This window comes from Vulpes vulpes, chromosome 13 (genome assembly GCF_048418805.1).
Source record: "Vulpes vulpes isolate BD-2025 chromosome 13, VulVul3, whole genome shotgun sequence".
Lineage (NCBI taxonomy): Eukaryota > Metazoa > Chordata > Mammalia > Carnivora > Canidae > Vulpes > Vulpes vulpes.
Window position 1 is genome coordinate 105,255,180 of NC_132792.1, and position 21,935 is coordinate 105,277,114.

The following is a 21,935-nucleotide window of genomic DNA, read 5'->3' on the forward strand; positions in this document are numbered from 1 at the left end:
ATTTAGTTAAATTTAATTTATAGTATGACAGCTATTGAGCCAACAACCATTATACCTCATTATGAATAATGATGCTGGTCTACAAACACAATTTGAGGAAAAATGAATACTTTTTCCTTATGGGCAATAGACGTACTGCCAGGGCCTTTGAGGGTTGGCACGATATCCTATTTGATTTTATATCAAAAATATGTTGTAGACTTTTTCCCAAAGCTCTATTCCATCATGCAACTTACCCAGGAAATTAAAGTGAAACTAAAATGTCATCTTTGTAAGCTATGATGCTTCTCTCCAAGGGTCCTTAGCACGGAGAACTGTCTTAATGATAGAGGTATACTGTGGGAGCAAGGAAGTGTTGACTTTGGAAGCATAAACTAATTTGGTGAGCTACTCAGATATTGTTTCTTTTTTTTTTAATTTTTTTATTTATTTATGATAGTCACAGAGAGAGAGAGAGAAAGGCAGAGACACAGGCAGAGCGAGAAGCGGCTCCATGCACCATGAGCCTGATGTGGGATTCGATCCCCGGTCTCCAGGATCGCGCCCCGGGCCAAAGGCAGGCGCCAAACCGCTGCGCCACCCAGGGATCCCTCAGATATTGTTTCTATTCACATTTTAGAAATAGATAGCTCATGGCTCATGAATGGAAGTAAAATACAAAAATTGCATTTTTATCAACATTTTCTTTCCCAACTCAGTGTTTGGTCAATGTGGCTCCTATCTTCAGTTGTAATCACATCAAAATGCATGTATTGACCCTAGCAAAGCGTATCACTTAACTGAATTTCTCTTCCTTAAGAGCTTTTTAAACACTGTTTTATCATGAGCAAAGGCCTAAATTAGGGCATAAAAATAAATTATTGATTTGAGAAAATTTTAACAACTGGCTAACTTCACATGTCTTTCTTGACCACAGTGCTTGTTCCTAGGATTCTTATGATACCTTTTAAATAAATTCCTGTAGCTCAAATGAACATCAATTTTTCTGTTCTTCCTGTCTCTCTTCTGTTTACATTAAGCTCCATAGCTGTGGTTTTCAAATATCCTTACTTTAAAAATCACCTCAGGAGCAGCAGAAACCTGGGGATGCCCTGGCCAGACTCCAGACCTGTGGAATCAGAGGCCACAGTTTGAGACCCACGCACGGCTCCAAAGATAGCTTCTGATTTTCACCACCGGATTGGTTGGCTGTAAACAGGGATGGAATTAGTTCACATGGCATTTTGAAAATGAAACAGTGTTAAACTTGATGGGATGCAAATTCTCCATCTCTCTATTTGCTTACTGAAAAATTAGAGAATTGTCAAATAATAGGCAATAAGAAAGGTTACAGAGTTACAGACCCTGCTTTCCAGTACACCCAGCATGCAAACTTTGCTAGCCCCATCAGGTCAATAGAAGACCTGATTGGCCCTTCTTCATTCACTGCTCTCTGCTACCCGTCATAGGTCATCATCTTCCCAGAATATCCTCCCCCAACTCATCTTTATGTACTGAGATCCTACTGATTCAGCAGCCAACTTGAGCCCTACTTCCTCCTCCTCTGAACCTTTCCAAAGTTTCCGGCCTGTAATAGCATCCCTGTATTTTCAGCTCCAGTAGTTTTGGACTTTTTTTTTTCTATTGCTCTATGGATATGGGCTTTTGATGACACAGTGTCTCATTCTGATCTTCAGCTAGGCCATCTGAATGTCTTCCCCACAGGAATTACAACCTCTTTCCTGGCCAGGCTCTCGTCTTTAGTCTAATCTCTTCTAACATCAAGCATCATGTATTGTAGAATCTTTAAAATTATTAGCTGAATTTCATTTCTTTTGAAAATATGATGGGAAAAAAAAAGAAAATATGATGGAATCTCATTTCTTGCTTCCTTTCCCAGCTCTGTATGTATAAGCATATGGCAGTTTTCTTCTGTATGTTAATACCTATACGTGTAATACACATATGGTAAGTTAGTGACACATTGAAATACTCTTTTTTTCTCATGAGCTGAGGTTCTCTGAATTTTGAGTATTTGATCTGAAAGTAGGATAAAATATTCATTGCTGTGATGCAGTCTCTGATAGATTTATAACATCGTCACTCCAGTTAAGAGGGGTAAAAAAAAACCCTGAAATTATAAAAGAAAGCTTGTATTATGGGAGAAACATCTTTATCACTGACAGAGTAGAGCAAAGAATTGAAAGAATTGGGGGGCTATAGTTTTAACTAAATATCACTAAATTTTAATGCCTGTTTTCTCTCAAAAATAAGAATAATGCCTAAAATATATATAGTGCTTCTAAGTTTATTGTTTTCCATGTAATTTTTGTCATTCCCTAGAACACCTCTACGATAGGAAAGCTGGATATTATTATCCCTATTGTACAAATGAAGAAATACCTGAATCCGAGGCTATGGTCTCTAAGCCCATTTCCCATTTCCCATTTTTCTCTGTAAGAGAAACTAGATTGTTTCTGCATACTCCGTGCATGTGTTTGCTAGATCCCACTGGTCTCCACCACCTGTGAGTTTTGTGTGTGCAGGGACCTACCTGTATTGTTTACACTAATTCTAGAACCCAGAAGAGTACTGTTACATAATAAGGGCTGAATAAATACTTCTTTTATGAATAAAGATGTTAGCCTCTGGAATGGAAGGCTAAGAAAGGCTACTTACTGGGTTGGCAAGGTAATGAGTTTGAAGAGGAACCTGGAATTGTTCCTGAAACTCACATGGAAATATGTGCTCCCCCACCTCCTCCCTGCCCATGCAGCAGTCTGACCCATATGGGAAGCTCCTTGAAGGCATGATTGCTTAAAGTCTTCTTTGGTATTTAAAATCCTTCATGAAACTTTGCATTTGAGAGCTGTCATAGGAAAAAGACAATGCTTCTACGTGTGTTCATCTTTTAGTGTTAAGGGCATCAGAACTTTATTGGAAAACTAAAAGAATGAATCTTCATTAATGACTTTCCTATAAACCTACAAACATATCTTAATAATCCACTATGTGAGTGGACACAATGTGACACTTTAAGCCTGCAGTATAGACTAATCAGCAATACCACCTACACTTGGTTCTCATACTCTACAACTGGTCACAATGGGAGACTCATGCTGGAAGTTTTCTTGAAAGTCAAGGAACTTAGATCTAGGGAGGAAAGATTTGGATGAGTTTTCAGGAGAAACAACATATCTCCTTTGCAATGGGATGTGATGAGGAAGCCAACATCAGAATTCTTCCTGCTTTTACTGCATGTCTCAGAGATTAGAAAACTAGTCCTAACAAGCCTCAGACAACAGTCACCATCACTGTAAGCATGGATGGCCAGAGTAGATGGGGGTTGAGAGTGTATGCGTGAATATGCACACACGTACACACCCCATCTACATGCTAGAGTAGATATATGTATTCCCAGTGTTGTATCAAGAGATGATGTTCAGTTCCCAACCTAACTGCAATTTACTTTGCTCCCAGTCAAGAGAGCACATCATGATGCAATGAGTGACCTTCTTACAGAGATAAATCACAAGCCCTCTAAAACAATATGTATATATATAATTACATAAATCATTCTTAAACTGCATAACTTAATTGATAATTACCAGCTTCTTATAAGATGCCTCAACCTATTAGAACATAGCAGGCTGTCAAGGGGTGCCTGAGCAATTCAGTATGTTAGGCAGCTGCCTTCAGCTCAGGCCATGATCCCCGGGGTCCTGCTCAGCAGGGAGTCTGCTTCTCCATCTCCTTCTGCCCCTCCCCCACCCCCACCTCAGGCTCATACTATACCCTCGCTTTCTCAAATAAATAAATAAAATCTTTTTTAAAAAGAAGAAGAAAAAGAACATAGCAGGCTGTCTTGATGCCAAAGAATGGAGAACTACTGACTTCCAATATGATTGTCATACTTAAACTGCCTGGGAATGTTAAAATGCAGATTCTGATTCTCCGGATCGGGGTTGGGGGCCTACAAGTCTGCATTTCTAACAAGCCTAGTGTCTTGCAGCTCTGTGTATGGTCCAATAGCAGCAGCACTAGGGAGCTATTTGACAACCCTGTAGGTGTTTCCAGCGTGCACCACAGTTGAGAACCACCATTCCAGAATGACCAGTTAAGTCACTATAATTGTTTATTGACCTTCCCCAGCTGCAAGTCCTTTGAAAGCCTTCTAAAAGTTTATAAATCAGTGATTGTCAGAATCACCTGGAAAGCTTGGTGAACAGCCTTTCCCACCTTCCCAAATTTTGGAATCAGTAAGGGATAGAATGTGGGCTTGGGAATTTTGAGATCCCCAAGTGCTTTAAAAAAAAAAAAAGTCATCATGCTTAGATTCACTGACCCAATCTCTATGATGTGGTCCAGGGAAGGCTGGCCCTGGACTAAATAATGAGACAGACTAAATCCTGGGTTGTCTTTGGATATTTCTATCCTTTCTGTATCCTCTCTTCCATATTTTACACTATTTATATGCTTCTCCTACTTCTAATAAAGTCTATGACATCAGTGATTTCTATCTAGGTATTAATGAGTTTGGTATTTTTGGACTTTTCCCAGAAATATTAGAATTTAAGTCATCTTTATGATCTAAAGAGTTCATTTCCTATGAAAAGAGTGTAACATCAGCAAACGGGTAAGAAACATCACTTAAGAACAGCAACCCTCATGCAAACACGTCCCCCCCAGCCCTTCTCTACCTGAGATTGCCTGGATTTAAGACAAACTATTGAAGCCTTTGTCTATTTTCATTTATTCATTAATACAAACTGTTAAGTGTTAATAAGTCCAAAATAACACTAATATTATTTTTAAGATTCTATGAAGTATTAACGACTACTCTTAAGAATACATGTTTATGTCTGATACGGTTAATGTTAACTAAATAACTTTATTATACAAATTGTTGCTTTGTCTAGTATATTAGTGTAAAATGTATGCAGTAATATAGATGAGGAAACCCCACTTCCTATGCCTGTGCCTAATAGCAGGTGCTCTATGATGGACAGTTAAAGCTTGATGGATATTTAGTAAAGTGTGCACAGTGCCATCTAGTGGTCAACAGTCATCACTGCAAAACCTAAATGTCTTCATTTTCTAAAATAATTTGATGGCTCAAGAGTAAGCAACATGTTTATACAACTGTCAGACTCTTAAAACAGACTTCTGAATAGCTTCCTTATGACTCAAGTTAGAACCTTGCTTAGAGTTCCTATTTCATTAGGCAAAAGGCCTTTTCAGTACTAATTAATAGATTTTAATGCTTCTTATGCACTAAGCACTTTGCAAAGTGCTTTACATGGATTATCTCATTTGATCTCCACAATAACCCTGCAGTGGAGCAGCTGTTATTTATTTTGTGGAGCAACTATTCTTGTCCCCATTTTACAGATGTGGAAACTGAAACATAAGGACGATAAGTGACTTGCTCAAGGTCACATGGATGCTCAGTAGGAGAAGCAGGTCGAACCTACTGTCCAGAAACCCACACTATTCCGCACTGTGATCTTCACCTCCCAAAATAGTTAGCAGTGAAATAAAATTTTCAAGAAATCTCTATGAAAGAGGGCCTTCCTCACCAGGTCTCTAATTATCAAATATGGTAAAATCAGTTCAAACTCCACTAACTCAGAATTTATGATCGGTAGACTGAATAGTACCTGCTTTTGTGGCTGGTATATTGTTTGGGCTTCTTTTACATGGCCTACATAATATATGCTCAAAATTATATATTAATTAGGTTATTGAATTTAAGGGGACTAGGCTAATACTTAGGTTTGGAGTCACAGATCTTGTAAATTAATAATAAGATAGTAGATCAGAAGGTGTTTAATTATTTTAACACCAATAGCTATCATTTGTTGAGCACCTATGTGCCAAAGCCTGTGGTCAGCACTTATATATACATTTTCTCTTTTCTCCTCACTGCAACTCTCTCTGGATAGTATTAGTCTCCTCATTTCTTAAAAAAAAAAAAAAGAAGAAGAAGAAATAATAAAATATATAGAGGAGAAATAACTTGTCCACAGTTTTACAGTTATTAGGGGAGCCAGGAGTAAAACCTCAATCTTTGTGATTACAAAATCTGTCTTTTGCCACTCTTCAAACACAAATATGTACAATGTTCATGATTACAGTTTTCCTGTGTACTGCCATCCCTGTGCAAAAATACCATCATCTCGGGGCACCTGAGTGGCTCAGTCAGTGGAGCATCTGATTGTTGCTTTCAGCTCAGGTCACCATCTCAGAGTCGTGGGATCCAGCCCTGTGTTGGGCTCCACACTCAATGGGGAGTCTGCTAGAGATTCTCTCTCTCTCTCTCTCTCCCTCTGCCCAACACCTATCCATCTGTCTGTCTCTCTCTCTCTTCTCTCTCTTTAAAATAAATAAATGAATCTTAAAAAAAATTGCCACCATCTCTGCTGGAACCACAGCAACAGGCTCCAGCCACTTCCCCCATGCAAGTCCATTACTCTCTTCCCCTACAGTCTGAAATGACACTTTTAAGCTGCATTTCTGAGCATGTCACTCTATTTAAAACCCGAATCTTCATATTTTCAATGTAAAGACCAAAAGACTTACCAAAGCTACAGTGCTCCTCCAGCCTTATCTTGTTCCTCTGTCCTCTTCACAAACCATCTCATAATCCCATTTTGTATCTAGCACCCTGTCTGTCATGGTAGGTCATTATTTCTGATTATCTGTGTGATTGTGAATCACATCTCTATCCCTGACTGTTAGTTCTCCGAGGCCGGAGCAACATCTTTGCCTTCTGTACCCAGATATATCCTGAAGGACTAGATCCAGAGGATCTATATGTCAAGCATAAAGGGAATAATTATAGGAATCCCAGTTCCTGCCGAAATTAATTTAATTCCTCAAGAAATTAAATAAACAAACAAGCAAACCTATAGATGCCATCTCCGTGGGAGTACCTTGGTCGCAAAATTGAAAAACTGGATGAATAGCATTAAGAAACAAATAATTTCCTTGTTGTATGATATACAAAGATGGTAACAAATTTGGAATCGCATAAATATGAATTTATCCAAATCTAGTAAACATTTAAGTATTTCAGTTAGAAAGTGATTTGTGTTCTTCTGTCCCAAATCAGAGATGTGCTAGAAAGTGTTGTTTGTTTACATGATTCACATTGTTCATTTGTTCAAGTATAATGTACTGTCTCTGTGTATCAGGCACTCTCAATTTTGACTTCATGATTTGTCCCATTTAAGGAATACCATTTCTGCTTTGTAGATGAGGAAAGTAAAGCTCCAAGTCTTCGAGGCTAAGAGGCCATGCACTTGTAGTAGAAGAGCCATATTTGGACCTAAGTCTTTGGACTTCAAGTGCAGTGCTAATCCCTACTCCCAAGTCCAGAAGGTCAATAGATGCTAGTTTTGTTTTTTATTTTTTATTTTTTATTTTATTTTTTAAAAGATTTTATTTATTTATTCGTGAGAGACACAGAGAGGCAGAGACATAGGCAGAGGGAGAAGCAGGCTCCATGCAGGAACTCCGATATGGGACTGGATCTCAGGACCCTGGGGTCACACCCTGAGCCAAAGGCAGATGCTCAACCACTGAGCCACCCAGGTGTCCCATGGTTTTGTTTTTTAAGTAGAGTATCAGAAATGAGCAAAGAGGTGGGAAACAAAAGCTTGGGAGTTGGTAGAAAAGCATATAGGGAGTGCACACTTCTCAAGAACTGAAACCTAAGTATATATTTCACTGAGAAAGACAACAGATTTGTTTTCAAATGTAAAGATGTAATGAAAAGGGAACCTTAAATTTGGTGAAGTTGTGGAGAAACTGGAATTCTCATACACTGTTGATGTGGATATAAAATAGTACCACTATGTTGAAAACACTTGGGAAGTTTCTCAAAAATTAAACATACACGGGCCATACAACCTAGTATTTCCTTCATTTCCGAGTATTTACCAAGAGAAATGATTGCATATGTCTATACAAATATTTGTACGTGATTGTTCATAGCAACTTCATTTGTGACAACCAAAAGCTGAAACAACCCAAGCATCCATCAACAGGTGAGTTGATAACCAAATTGTAATATATCCACTTAATAGAATACTGTTCAACAATATAAAGGAACATATTATTGATTCGTGCAACAACATGGGTGAGTCTCAAAATAATTATACCAAGTGAAAGAATCTAGACCCCCCCTAAAAAAAAGAGTACAGAGTATATAATTCCAGCTATATAGAATTCTAGAAAACCATTTTGGAAAGTATATCTGTGGTTGCCTGGGGTGAGAAGTGGGGAGGATTAAAAGAAGCAGGAGAAACTTTTGAGGATAATGGAAATGTTCACTGTCTTGATTGTGGTGGTTTCTGGGATGTTATAACAAGACCTCAGCACAAACAGGGAAGAAAGAAAAATGGAATTCCAGACTTTCCAAGTGAAAATAACCATGACTTAAGTTTTGTGAGCTAGTCAATAATATAGCCAAAAAACTGTTTGTTCTTGACCAGGGTAGTTAAGTGATCTGTGACTTAGTTCTGTTCCTGCCTTCTAGAGATTACTATTCCTTTTTCCCCTGCCTCTCTTCCTGCTTTCTTTAACTTTCCCTTCTTTATTTCAAACCTTACAGTATGAAAAGTATATAAATAAATGAAAATATTTTAAATAAATGCAGGTTAGACATCTTTTCAAACACTGTAAGTGTTTTTTTTAAAGGGTCAGTGTGTGCAGTGGAAAAATGCTTTCAAGGCAGATAGACTTGTTAATTTTAATCACAAGTGCTATATACTTCGAAGTTGCTAAGAAACTAAATCTTAAATGTTCTCACCACAGAAAAAGAAATGATAATTATGGGACATGACGTGTTAGCTAATGCTATGGTGGTAATCACATTGCAATATAGAAATGTATCAAATCAACATGTTGTGCACCTTACACTTAGACGATGTTGTGTGTCAATTATATCTCACTTTTTTTTTAAGTCAGGTAGATGTGGATTTGAATGCCAGTTTTGCCATTGGCTGGCCTTGGACCTTCGCATTTGTCAGCTAACTTCCCTGGTCTTCAGTTTCTTACATGTAATATAAAGATTGTAGCTATATTTTAAGGTTATTTTAAAAATTAGAAGTAACTAATTACTGTGGTTTTTAGGAAATAATGTTCTTGCTATTATACATTGCAAATCAAGTCTTTGAGATCATGCAATGTCTAGATACACTAGATACACTCTTTTTTTTTTTTTTTTTTTTTTTTTTTTTGCGAGGCAGCCCAGGAGCCGCCGACAGGCCCGCCCGCCGCCCCTCCAGCCCCCACTAGATACACTCTTACAAGAGTCGAACACATATGGAAGACTATGAGGTGCCTTGACCAAACCGGACAGATGGTACATGTAAAATAATGGATTTACATTTCCCTGCATTTGGGGCTGATGTGTTCACTCTGCTTTAATTGTATGTAGTGCACCTGGTGGACATTTGGAACGTCATAGAAGCATTGCGGGAAAATGCTCTGAACAACCTGGACCCAAACATAGAACTCAGCGTGGCCCGCTTGGAGGCTGTACTATCCACCATCTTCTACCAGCTCAACAAACGGATGCCAACCACTCACCAAATCCAGGTGGAGCAGTCCATCAGCCTCCTGCTTAACTTCCTGCTGGCAGCCTTTGATCCGTAAGCTCCCTCTGAATATCTCTGTACATGTTTGGTCTCTCCTTCCTCTTGTCCTTCTTGGTCTTTATTCCAAATAATTTTCTAGAGTGACCAAATACCTCTTTTTTCTTGATCAGTTACTTATCTCAATAAAGTCTCTCTGTGTCTAACATGAATTTTAAATTCTATAGGAAAAAAACTAGAGAGTAAAATAGTGCCATATGAAGTCGAGGACAATTGTATTTCATATGCTGACCTTTATTTAACTCATCCCACGCTTCCCAGAAGCTATGGATGCTTGAAAGACTTGCATGATGGCATTCCTGTGGAGCAGTTTAATGAAGCATAAGTGGGAGGATGCTTTTAACTCTCTTCTTTGCAAATTGTCTAAGACAGTGTTTCTGAGATGTCATAACAAGACCCCAGAGCAAACAGAGAAACTGACAAGGGTTTCTTGACCAGCCTAGAGAAAGTAGCTATGACTTGCATTAAATGGATTGATCAATAATGTGCCACATAAAACAATGTAATGCCAACCACACATGACAATTGAAACTTAGCCTCAATATCTTATAATTTCCTCTCATAGAATCAGAGAATTTCAGAGCTAGCTGAAATATTAAAGACTGTTCTTCCAAATCTTCCAAATCTCTCATTTTACAGAAAGAGACTATCACTTTTCCAGTGTCTCTCAGCGGGTTAGTGGCAGAGAAGGGATTTAGGTACTCAGCTACGATTTCTTTTCCAAGGCACATGTGGCAGCCTTGTGAAGTGTAAAAACTCCCCCAAATTACTTTATCAGCCTAAGATTTCAAAAGGTCTTTTACTGATAGCCTCTAGTCTAGATATAGGATCAACCATCTCCACTTTCACTACTGGTTTTGAATATTAAAAAGGAACATTGCTAACTTGACCTTTCAGCAGTCGCATTTTAGGACTCCCGAAAGATTTTGCTTAGTCTCATTGACTGGCCAATGCTTGGGAATATATAAGCCCAGCACTGGAGATGTTCCAGCCAGACTAATGTTATTATGCCACTCACAAAAGTCACCAGCTGTCACTTTACAACCTAGAATGGTAACAGAATTATTCATGCTCAGTTTGACCAATGTAGATTATTGTCTTGGGATGTTTATATTTTGAGAAATTCTCGAGTTGAAATAAACAATTCTAAAACAAGCAGCCTGGCTTGATAGATCCCATGCTTAGCCCATGCATACTTCAGAGCTAATGTACTGCTTTGGTCTGATCGCTATGGTAACCAAGTGGCAGGCAGGTAGAGAAGGCTATGGTTCTACATGACAGGTGATAGAATGGAACCAGGCTATAGAAGTGCTGTAATGGCATTTCCATCCTACCCCCTTGATAAGACCATGGAAGCTTCCAGACTTGCCACTAATGTCTTCAGGGAACTTATTTGTTATAAGCGAACAATGGAAAATGTAAAAAGAAAAATGTGATTCTCTCCAAATCTTAGAGTGTTGCTGCAGGATTCATAAGGACTCAAAGGTAAAAAAAAAAAAAATGTATCCATAAATATAGAAATGGGGCCAGATTAACAATAAGGGAAGGAGGAGTTTATGAAATGTATGAGAGAGCTAATATATACATACTATATTTTGTATGATGTAAAATATCATATCTCAGTATTTCTCACAATATGGGAAATATACAATAGAATTAGATTTTTCACTTCTGTCTGGAAATATTGGGAAAATCACTTTGAAAAAATAGGGCTGAGTATGTTCTCTAACCAGCTAATCATGATTATTTCAAGATCAATGAATGCTAAGCTTAAGGACTATCTCAAGGTAAGGAGCCATTGACATGAATGTTCAAATGGGATATTTGTTTATTTCTTACTCTTCTCACTGATAAAAAAGGCTCTGATGTATACTTTCAGTAATCTCATCATAGATTTTTTTTAAAACATCCACATAGAGAAATTTCATTTTACAGATTTATTTTACAGATTTGCAGACACATCCATATAGAGACCCCAGTTTATAGGTTCTTCCGCATTCTTCCTTGGCTTAGCAAATGAGTATAGGGCAGTTCTGCTGATACTTTCTATCTGATGGCTTTTGAAATTCTAGATGTGAGATGGGAGCCATAAGGAAGCATCAGTAACTGGAGAGAGAAAGTAACCAGAAATATTCACTTAGAAGTGAACGAAACAAGAGACACTTAAGAATAAAGTGCATGTTCAGTTCAATTCGTTATGATAGTAAACTCCTGTTTCTCCAAATGAGATCCAGTATGGAAATCTGATGTTGCTTCCTACCACCTATCCCACAAGAGAACCCAAGTGTTTAAGGGAGCCTTCTGCAGGTTGGCAGATGTGAATGAGCCTAGTGCATCAAAGATATGTTGTTACTCTAGAATCACTGAGAAACATTTAGGCGATTTTTTCTCATTTGCTGTAATTTAAATGAACATACCAAAATGGGGGGGGGGGGGGGAATCTAAAATAAAAATTAAAAAAAATAAAATCTGCATTCTAAAGAGGTTATCTGTATATTTCAAAAGGAAAGACAGTATAGCAATTTAAATTCATGAAGAATGAGAACTTGTATTCAGAGAAAGGTGGTTATTATTTGGGTAGTGCCTTAAGATTCACTAGGCTCAGCGAGGAGGAGTCTGCCGTGGCAATGGTAACTTGAAATGGCGTTCAGAGCCCACTGCACTTGGCTGTGGCCCTGAAAGCCAGACTCGCCTTCTCACAACATAGTTCCCCAAAAATAGCACTCCTTCCTTCCCTCCCCAAAGCACACCTAGGTCTCAGTTCTCACACAGGCACACTTACTGCAGATGTCAGTTTCCTGGCTGCAAGGTGTCTCACCAGGTCAGCTTCTCAGAAGGTAGAGAGTATGTAGCTGCAGACACAGGATGATTTCTAGAATGTTAGGAGCTAGCATTTGTGCCCAATGGCTATGCCTATGCTTGTCATTCTATCTCTGAATAGTCCATCTCTAGAGTCTAGAAGATTTTTGTTCTTCCTGACTTTCCTCCTAAAAATGGCTATAGCTAGCAGGAGTCAACCAGTCATCAATTACCAACTGACTGCTAGGCAGATCTTTCCACCCCGGACACTATCTTCTCCAGGGTCCCTAGAAAAATGGATAGGTGCACCCAGGAAGTGTGGGAAGAAGTGTCAGAATCAGGAAGCAGGGATTGAGAGGTAAGAAGGATATTAGGAAGTAGCCAAAGCCAGTCTCTGCATCTTGTCTCTTTCTTCTGTACATTCCTGGATGAGCCTATTGCCTTCCCTTATCTGCTGACAGCCTGGCAGCAGCTTCTCTTCTCACCATTTCTATTATTTTTGAGGAAATTGAGAGTAACAAAAGAAAAACAACATGGAAGCAAGTTACAAGATGACAATTTTTTTTCAATAGCTTTATGGAGGTATAATTGAAAATAATTCTTAAAAGTCTATAATGGCCTTTTGGAGAGGGAATGTCACAAGTTGATCCACTGTGAAGCCCAACTCTCATGGTTGAGTTACCTCCCCCTGCCCCAGGTCCCACTGTTCCTTACACATGATTTTGCTATGTCTTACTGTGTGCATGACTGCCTGCCACAAGCTACTGTACAGCGGGACCATGTCTTACTCTTTGTATGCACAGCACCTGAGACAATATCCAGCTCATAATGCATCTGTGAATGAATGAAAGACTGAATGAAAGTCAACGATGGACTCTTCTTAGCTCATCACACTGATTTCTTCTCTTTCCTTTTCTGAAATCAAGTCCTCCTTAATCTCCAGTATATTACCAAGACTAGGGAGTCCAAGTTTGCTCTGATACCTAGATTCATACCCTCTATTTTTACTTCTGCTCTACAAGAGAAGAAAATCAGATATCTATGGCTACTAATGTAAGGGCATCCCATTTCCACACACACAAAAAAACTTCAGTGTAGGTCTCTTCCTCTCTTCTTACTTCCCTGGGAAACACAAACTTTAATCTGTTGACTTAATCTCATTTCCATTCACTAGAATCTTCCTTCTTAGGGAAGTTCCTCCTAAGGTAATTATGTGACAGTGGCCTTGTTTTTAGCAAATATTATTTTCACATATATTCAGTCATATAAATATTACAGTAGGAAAAATGATAAATATTAAAGGAACAGCGGTGTTCCTATTTTCAGATGTCAAGCTATATTGTTAATGCCACTTCTCCAATGATAATAATAATATACTAATTGTAATAATAACTAATATGTTGTCAGTATTTACTGTGTGCCAACAATCTTCCTGGTTTGGCATAATATGATTAGAGGGAGGTTAAACAATGTGCAGGTCATACAGCTTCATACTAACTGAGGTGAGCGGGGGAAAAATAATTTGTTTCAGGCATCAGGGTAAGTTCAGCTCTATTCATGCTTTCTGTTTCATTTTTTTAAATGAGAATTAATGTGTGTTTTTTTCCCCAGATCTACCCTACTTTTACAAGATGTTTTTATTAGGCTCTCATTCCTTACCTTTCCAGTTTGGGTATTTAGATATATCTGACAGTGTATGTGAAGTAAATTTTTGGACTTAAACGTATTACACTGTAGATTTAGAGTCAGTTTTATGACAGCCATCCAGAACTCCAAATCTATCATATAATGGTCTTTCACAGAGAATACAAAATCCTGGTATTTTCCTCTCTGCTTGACATATTGCACCTTGCTGAGCCATTTGAACATCCATTCCCACTGTGGAGCCTCTCCCCCGCCCCACCCCTGACACTATGAAAGGTACCACAGCACTATTTCAGACGTATGGATATAAAATATTCTGAAACTCTGCCAAAACACTTCTGCCTTTTGAGTTTTAAAAACGATTTTGATGTTTAATGCAAGATGTACTACAAAGTACACAGCCCTTTCTCTGTGCACCAATGAAATGTATCATTGACGTTTGAGGCTGGGAGCATGTGTGAGAGCGAAGGAAGAAGAGAAGAGGTCTATAAAACCAAATGTTCTTCTCTTTTTACTATTTGGCCAAAACTAAATATTTAACATAGTGTTTTCCTGGTGATTTTTTTTCTCACCACATCTTAAACTCAAGATTTCCACAGAATATTCTCCTCTAATCACTAAAATTTTGTTCTAGTGGAAAATACTTTGTTCCAAGATTCCTATATGTCACTAAAATAAGATCTCTTTTCAAAGAAGTTTCACAAGTGTAGATAAAATTAACAGCCTTTATGTCGCTCATCTTTATGTCAGACTTATACTTTGTGTGAATGGCAAATGGAATTTCATAGGGATAAAGCGTTGGCCCCTTCCATTCTGGAAAAACTCATGGCAACTCACATGACCAGAAGTTATGAGGAATTCTTTTCCCAAATGTTTTGCTAACATGATGGGGAGCCCAAAGACACAACACAGCCAACTAAGGGTTTTCTATGTGTTCACATGTTAACTATGCTAACCCAGAAACCAAGAGTAATTATGTGTGTAATCACTTCGAAATTCAAGGTATCACATTGAGTGCACAGCTGATATTAAGGACCATAAGGTCAATTTTTGTAATTTCATTCAAACGCTCAGTATTTCTCAATATGAAACTTAAGTGGTAAATCAAAATTTCTTTTCACATGTGCATTCATTAATTTAATTAACATATATTAAGAGCTTGCTTTGCACTGAGTGCCACAATAGACTGGTGATGAAAGGTGATTAAGGTGAGATCCCCACCCTTTTAAAAAATGTGTATTAAAATTAACTGGCTTTGACTCTTTTTCTCCAATAGTCTATGAGCAAACTCATAGGGGTGGGAGCCATACCTTACCATCTTTATATCCCCAACCTATGAGGCATTATCAGTAAATATATGTTGAGTTACAAAATGAGTGATCCATATGAACAAATTGATTCCCAGATAAAGACATGAATTATGATAGAGGCATGTTGTGGAAGCCAGAGGAGGAAACAATTTTCTCAGTTAATTAAGCCACCAAAATGTGTGAGAAAGAGCAATTTGAGTTCTGCGCTCATCAAAACGCTTACCAAATGTTTTTGTGAAATGTGTTGGTAAAAGAAGAGCTTCTGGTTTTAGTGCTTTTAAATAGAAAAATAATTCCTTCAGCCTGTTCCAAAAAGAATCAGTCAGAATTCAAATCTCATTTTCAAGGACTTAAAATTTATCATGGGAATCTGTAATTTCAAACAGGAAACTCGCTTGGCAACTTGGAGGAAATTTACATTCTGTTCGGAATTCAGCCTCGCATCCCAGGCCTATCAATATCTGTTTGCTGTTCTCCCCCTTGTCAAAGGCAGATTTTCCCTCCCAGACAACTTTTCCCTGAAACCAGTACCTTCTTAGTTCAAAGAAATCAGTTTGCCTTTTTGTGAGGTCATGGAAAAAGCCCAATATAATGCAGTTTACTCACTTTTTATTATGATGTGTCAGACTTTAAAGTAATTTATGTTTTAAGACAGACATTCTACAAATCTCTGCATATATTTTAACCAAAGGGTAGGTGCTTTCTGATTTCCATTTTTAATCAGTCATCCCTTAGAAGAATTTGAAAATTTTCAGAGTGAGAAAGCAAAGTATAAGGGAAATAAAAGATTTAATGAAACATTGACTTATAAGGCAATTTCAGTTTGTACTTTTTGCTAATTTTTTGATTGTTTTAAATACCCATTAAGGTATGAATTTTTTTTTTTTTTAAGGTATGAATTATATACTAGCATAGCAACTTAGATGGGTGGTTTTTGACCTCAAGCTGCAACAGGAAAGTAAAGTTTGCATTGGCAAAAGCTTCAGGATAACTGGCCTAAAAAATAGAATATATTCCATTATGCCAAAAACCAAATAGTGGAAAGAAGGAGGAAAGCATGTATTATGCATTGCATTCTTGTTCTACATTGAAAGGGAAAATATTAAAATAAATAAAAATTTTACTTAAAAATTTTTAGAGCAACTCTTTCTGCCCACAGGTCCTGTCCCTGTGCTTTAATAAAACCACCTTTTTGCACCCCCCAAGAAATATAGAAAAATAAAATAACATTTTTAATAAAAAATGATAGGCTAATAGTAAATTTAATTTTAAAGCTCTTGCTGTACGTTTTTTACACTACTAGTAGTGTAGTTTTGTACACTACTAAAGAATCAACTGCACTAGCAACTTCTGTTCACAAAGAATAGCTCTTGTGGGCATGTGGTTGATTCTAAGACCCAGCCCAGCCATAAGGTGGATGGTCCTGAGGGGTACCTTGTATACCGCACACGGTATTCTCAAACACATCTGGCTCTGCTCCATCTTTCTTTAGGTGGCAATCAGAGCCACATGTGAAGTTGGAGATGTGCTGCAACAGCTTTTCATAAAAAAAAAAAAAAGAGAAGAGCATAGACTTTTCCTAGCACCCTTCCTGGTTTTGCCGTTCCGAGGCTGTTTGGCCAGCAGCATTAGGGACAATCTATGTCTTTCATCCTCAGCACACTTTGGCAGGTCTGCTTCTGGAGTTGTGGCCAACAGCCAACATTCCATATGTGCAGTTTTACTGCTTTACTCCTAGAGGCATTGCATGTGCAGACTCACTTTGGAACAATATGTCGCTTTCCTGCTCGTTTGCACAAGACTCCTGGGAGCTTCCTGTTATCCATCCTCATGAGCTTGACTTTCCACTTCCTAGACATTTAAGGGATTTCCTGAACTGTTCCTGAATCAGATGGCCCCCGGTTAGGGTTGATTCCCAATGAGCACAACTCTTACGCTTCTCCTCTTGGGATATCCCAACTTCTCACTTCTCCTTACTTCCTTTGTTAATGCTACTTCTTTTATACACACACACACACACACACACACACACACACAAATAGGGACCCTAATCCCAAGATGAGTTTAAGTAATGGCCTTGGGTATGGAATCTTGTCTAAGTCCTTTATAAAACCTTCCTTCTCCTTACCCCCCAATCTTTCTTCATCCTATTATATCTACTGAAAAGTTCTTTAAAAAGATCCACATGTATCTAAGTCTTTGGTGTCCCCTTTTCCATTGTGGAATCATTCATCTCCACTCACTCCTTAAATTCCTTCAAGGTTTTTCCAATACCAGGGCTGAGCAAGGCCTAAACTCACCCAGTATAGTGAGGTTAGTACTTGGTGTGCTTCCCGAGATCTACATTCCTGCATACCCCCTGAATCTTTCTTAGTGACAAGGGTCACCTTTGCAATCTGGCACACTGGCTTGCATAACAGTACATTCCAGTGACCTAATTTCACCCTTGAGTTCCTGCAAAACTCTCATTGAGCTGCCCCCACTTGGTGATTTATCTAGATTTATTGTGTCAATTTGGCAGAAGAGCTCTGATACAACCACTCCTGGATGTAATAGCATCAATCTTGCATTTCCAAGAACAATATAGAACTGGCAATCTCCCTATGATCTTCTTCATTAAAAGCTAAGGTTTAAGAATTCATCCGTGAGCTATCATCATTTCATCCTGTGGAGAACTCTCTGTTCCAACATTATCTGTAGTTTATCCTCTTTCTTGAGTTAAATGATAATTTCTGATTCCTTGAAAGAAATTTGTATTGCTCCTAAAGTCTCACATGTCATGCTCCTCAATTTCTCTGCATTTTGAGGACTACTTTATCACTTTATTGCTCCTATTCTCCCACACTTGGTAGATTTCCCTTGAGCCATGTTTCAATTTAGGAAAGGGAACTAATTATTTCCCAAAATAAAATTTTTGATACTTCCAGTTTTCCATGCAATTGGGAATACAATGCACATGGAATAATTTTGAATGACGTTTTTTACAAAATCATCGCATTTTTTCTTACAGCTACCTGCTCTAAAATTAGCAGATGACTAAATGAGTGTTCATTCAAAATTCTAGGGGCATCTATTATAATTATTAGTAGTTATTAATTAACATAAGTATATTGTTTGCAAATGCTGGGGGAAACAAGTGTGGGAGGCACTAGGAATATACCTAATTTAGAAGATTTAGAAGATATGGTCTCAGTTCCCCTCTCATAGTGTGGGGTCAAGTTACATGCAGACGTGTAAATAAGCAAATCAAGGTCACTCAGTGTGATAGGTGCCAAATCATAGGTAAAAGTGGAGAACAGAGCAGTTGTCTGAACATCCAGGGGAAAAGCCATTTTCAAAGCCGGGTGAGTGATGATTTTGAGCTGAATCTTGATGAATAGGTTGGAGAGTCCTGAGCAAAAGGTGGTAGGAAGGTGAGGGGCATTAAATGTGGGACTGTAGAATCAAGTTCAACAGAAATGGTAGCAGTGAGACTGGAGAGCATGGATAAAGTCGTAACCATGTCCTGTAGGCAAACAGAGGGTAATAAGAGATTTAAATAATAAAGTATTATAGCCAAATTTGTGATGAGTGAGCAAGCAGAGAAATCATTTAAGAAGTTATAACTGTTCAAGCAAGAGCTGATGAAGCAATGGCAGTTAGAATGGAAAGCAAGGAATGGGTTTAATATACAGGTAGGAGGTATATTTCAGTCCCTCAGACATTTATCAGGTGGAGGGGAATTAAGGAAGAGAAACAAGTCAAGGGTAACCCCTTCTCAGGATTCATTTTTGGATAACTAGGTACATGTTAAGTCTGGCAACCAGAAGCAGGGTGGTATTAGGCTGGCCTGAGTGTTATGGGAGCACTTTGTAAAGATCATGAGTTCTACTTTGAACATACTTGGTTTGACATGTGGTATCCATATTCTAACTATTTACATAACTATGTAGATCTGGTGCTTAGGCTTGGAAATATAAATGGGAGAGCCCCTGGCATAGGGCTCAGTCACTTTTCCATTGTGGCTGGCTCTATTTGAAGTCCTATGCTGAGACTGACAGCAACAAGGATAAATAACAAATGATCTGTCTCTGGAGTCTAGTAATGAACAAAGATACAATTATTTATTATATCTTATTCTTCTAAAATGCTATATATGTGGATCTTATTCATGTAAGTGATTTATTCTATATACTACAACTTTGTCAGTACTGGCTTTACTTACCTTTCAGTCACATTATTATTTTAAATAACTCTTTTGATCATTCTTAAGAGTAGCAACTATCAAAGAAATGAATTACTAATGTGATACACTTTCTGATTCCAAGGTTACAAGGATAAACAGTTTATTTTGGCTGGAAAATCATTTAGCCAAAATAGTATACTTCTTACAGTGTGCCCTTTCATCACACTTTGTGAAGGACAAGTTAGTTATACTTCCTGAATCAATGAAGATTTGGCAGATCTGGTGTCATTGAAGTAGGAGATAAAACAGAGCTCTTACTTTTGCCCCTCTAAAATATCAACTCCTGGGCACCTAGATGGCTCCCCAGGCTAAGCATCTGCCATCAGCTCAGGTCATGATCCCAGGGTCCTGGGATCAAGTCCCCCACCGGACTTCCTGCCCAGTGGGGAGTCTTCTCCCTCTCCCTCTGCTGCTCCCCCTTGTTCATACTGTCTCACAAATAAAGAAGTAAAATCTTTAAAAAAATAAAATAAAATATCAACTCTCTTTGACAAGTAAATGTATCACATAAACACAGTCAGCTTGTGGGTTGGAAATGATGGGTGACCAAAAAAAGGTGATGGAAAAGTCCCCATAATTACTGTAACAAAATTCAGGAATTCTCCAACCAAAAAAAAAATGTCCGAAAACCTTGTTTAAATAAATTATAGAGACTGTGGAATCATCATGCATAAAATTATTTCATGAAACCCAGAGTGAAAATCATGTTCTGTAATTGTAATCCATGGCTAAATAGGACATATCCCTCTCGCTGCCAGTTCATACTCTGAGCAAGTGACATATACAAAGAATAACTTGAAGATCCTGCTATCTCTTGAATAAAGGAAACATTGACTAGACAGCTTTTCAGAAATTTGTGTTGAATTGTATTCATGGTCTTTTCTAAAGTGGATGTGTTCGCATAATGTATGCAGCTACAGTGTCCTATGATTTCTCCAAACAGAAAATGTCAGATCTCATTGCTGGAAATTCTCCAAATGACATCTTTTTTTTTTTTCTTTTTCTCTTATCATTAAACAGGGAAGGCCATGGTAAAATTTCAGTATTTGCTGTCAAAATGGCTTTAGCCACGTTGTGTGGAGGGAAGATCATGGACAAATTAAGATGTAAGTTATTCTTTGTGTCTCTCTGCTTATCCCTCCCATATACCACATTTCCTTTCCCCATTCCTGCCACATTCTGCTGCCCATTTTGAGTTTCCTCATTCTGTGAGAGTTGTTTAAAATATGATCTTCACTGATCTTTGGATTTTGTCACAGAAATATTTTCATAATATGAAAGATAAATGTTAATGATATGAATGTTTTCCTTCTCCTTGCGGATTATTATTAGTTTTATCCTGTTGAGTATCGCCAATTAGACATTTTGTGACATTAAAGTAAGATGTATATTCTTTCAAGTTCATTGTACTAAACTGTCTTACAAGTGTATGTCCATCAGCCTCAGGACCTGAAGGCCATGTTGGGGAACCTTCCTTTTTCAGGTAATCTAAAGCCAAAGCTCCTGGAACATTTCCTCATTATTCTTAGCCAGTGCTGTTCAAATCACTGAGAATTCCAAAGGTTCCAAAGTAGACATTGCCAGGGTATAGGCATAAAAATGCACAGGGACACTACAGGCCGAGAATTGACTGGATTCCAATAAAATATGATAGCTAAGGTGCCTTGAGTGACTGTGGGCCTTTTATGTACATTTTGTCACCAAATGTGGAAGTTCTTTGACCAAGAAAACACAAGAGTTTTGTTTGTTTTAGGTAAAGATGCTGAGACTCAGAGAGGTAGAATAAAGTATATCGTATAGCTAAGATGGTGCCAAGATTTGAACCTGACTTCTTTTTCTCTCCACCCTAGTAGCTCTGAAATTTTAGGATGTATAGAATCATCTGGAGGCTTTTTAAACCATTGATTTTCTGGGTCCCACCCCCAGAGTTTTTTATTCGGAAGACCTAAGAGCAAGAATTTTAATTTCTGTTTTTAAAGGATGTATGCACTGCTGTTTAAAAGAAAAGCTCCCACTTAACCCTTTCCCTTACCCTAAATATTGTGAGTTTGGCTTATAATGCTGTGTGGGAGAGAGCACTGTCATGAGATTTGGGAACCCTAGTTTGTAAGCCCAGCTATGTGACTAATTCAGTGAGTTATCCTGTGGAAATGACTTTATTTCCCTAGCCCTCAGCTTCCATCTTTATCCCAAATTTGGGGATTTTGTTAGATACCCAGAGGGTCCCTCCCAGCTCTACTCATCTGTGACTCACAGCCTCCAGGCTCTTTTCTCACCTGCTGCCTGTCAACTTCTGAGTGTGATCTCTTGCTTCTT

At 38.1% G+C, this 21,935-nt stretch overlaps 1 protein-coding gene across 50 annotated transcripts in view; it reads left to right on the top strand.

Annotated features, from left to right (window-relative positions):
• DTNA (dystrobrevin alpha) overlaps positions 1-21,935 on the top strand; it is a 349,092-nt gene that overhangs the window by 247,449 nt on the left and 79,708 nt on the right. For all 50 annotated transcript variants that reach the window (XM_072732183.1, XM_025996948.2, XM_072732152.1 and 47 more), the window contains 2 exons: positions 9,425-9,638; positions 20,640-20,725. In XM_072732183.1, the coding sequence (XP_072588284.1) occupies positions 9,425-9,638; positions 20,640-20,725 (300 nt within the window). The remainder of the gene's footprint in view (positions 1-9,424; positions 9,639-20,639; positions 20,726-21,935) is intronic.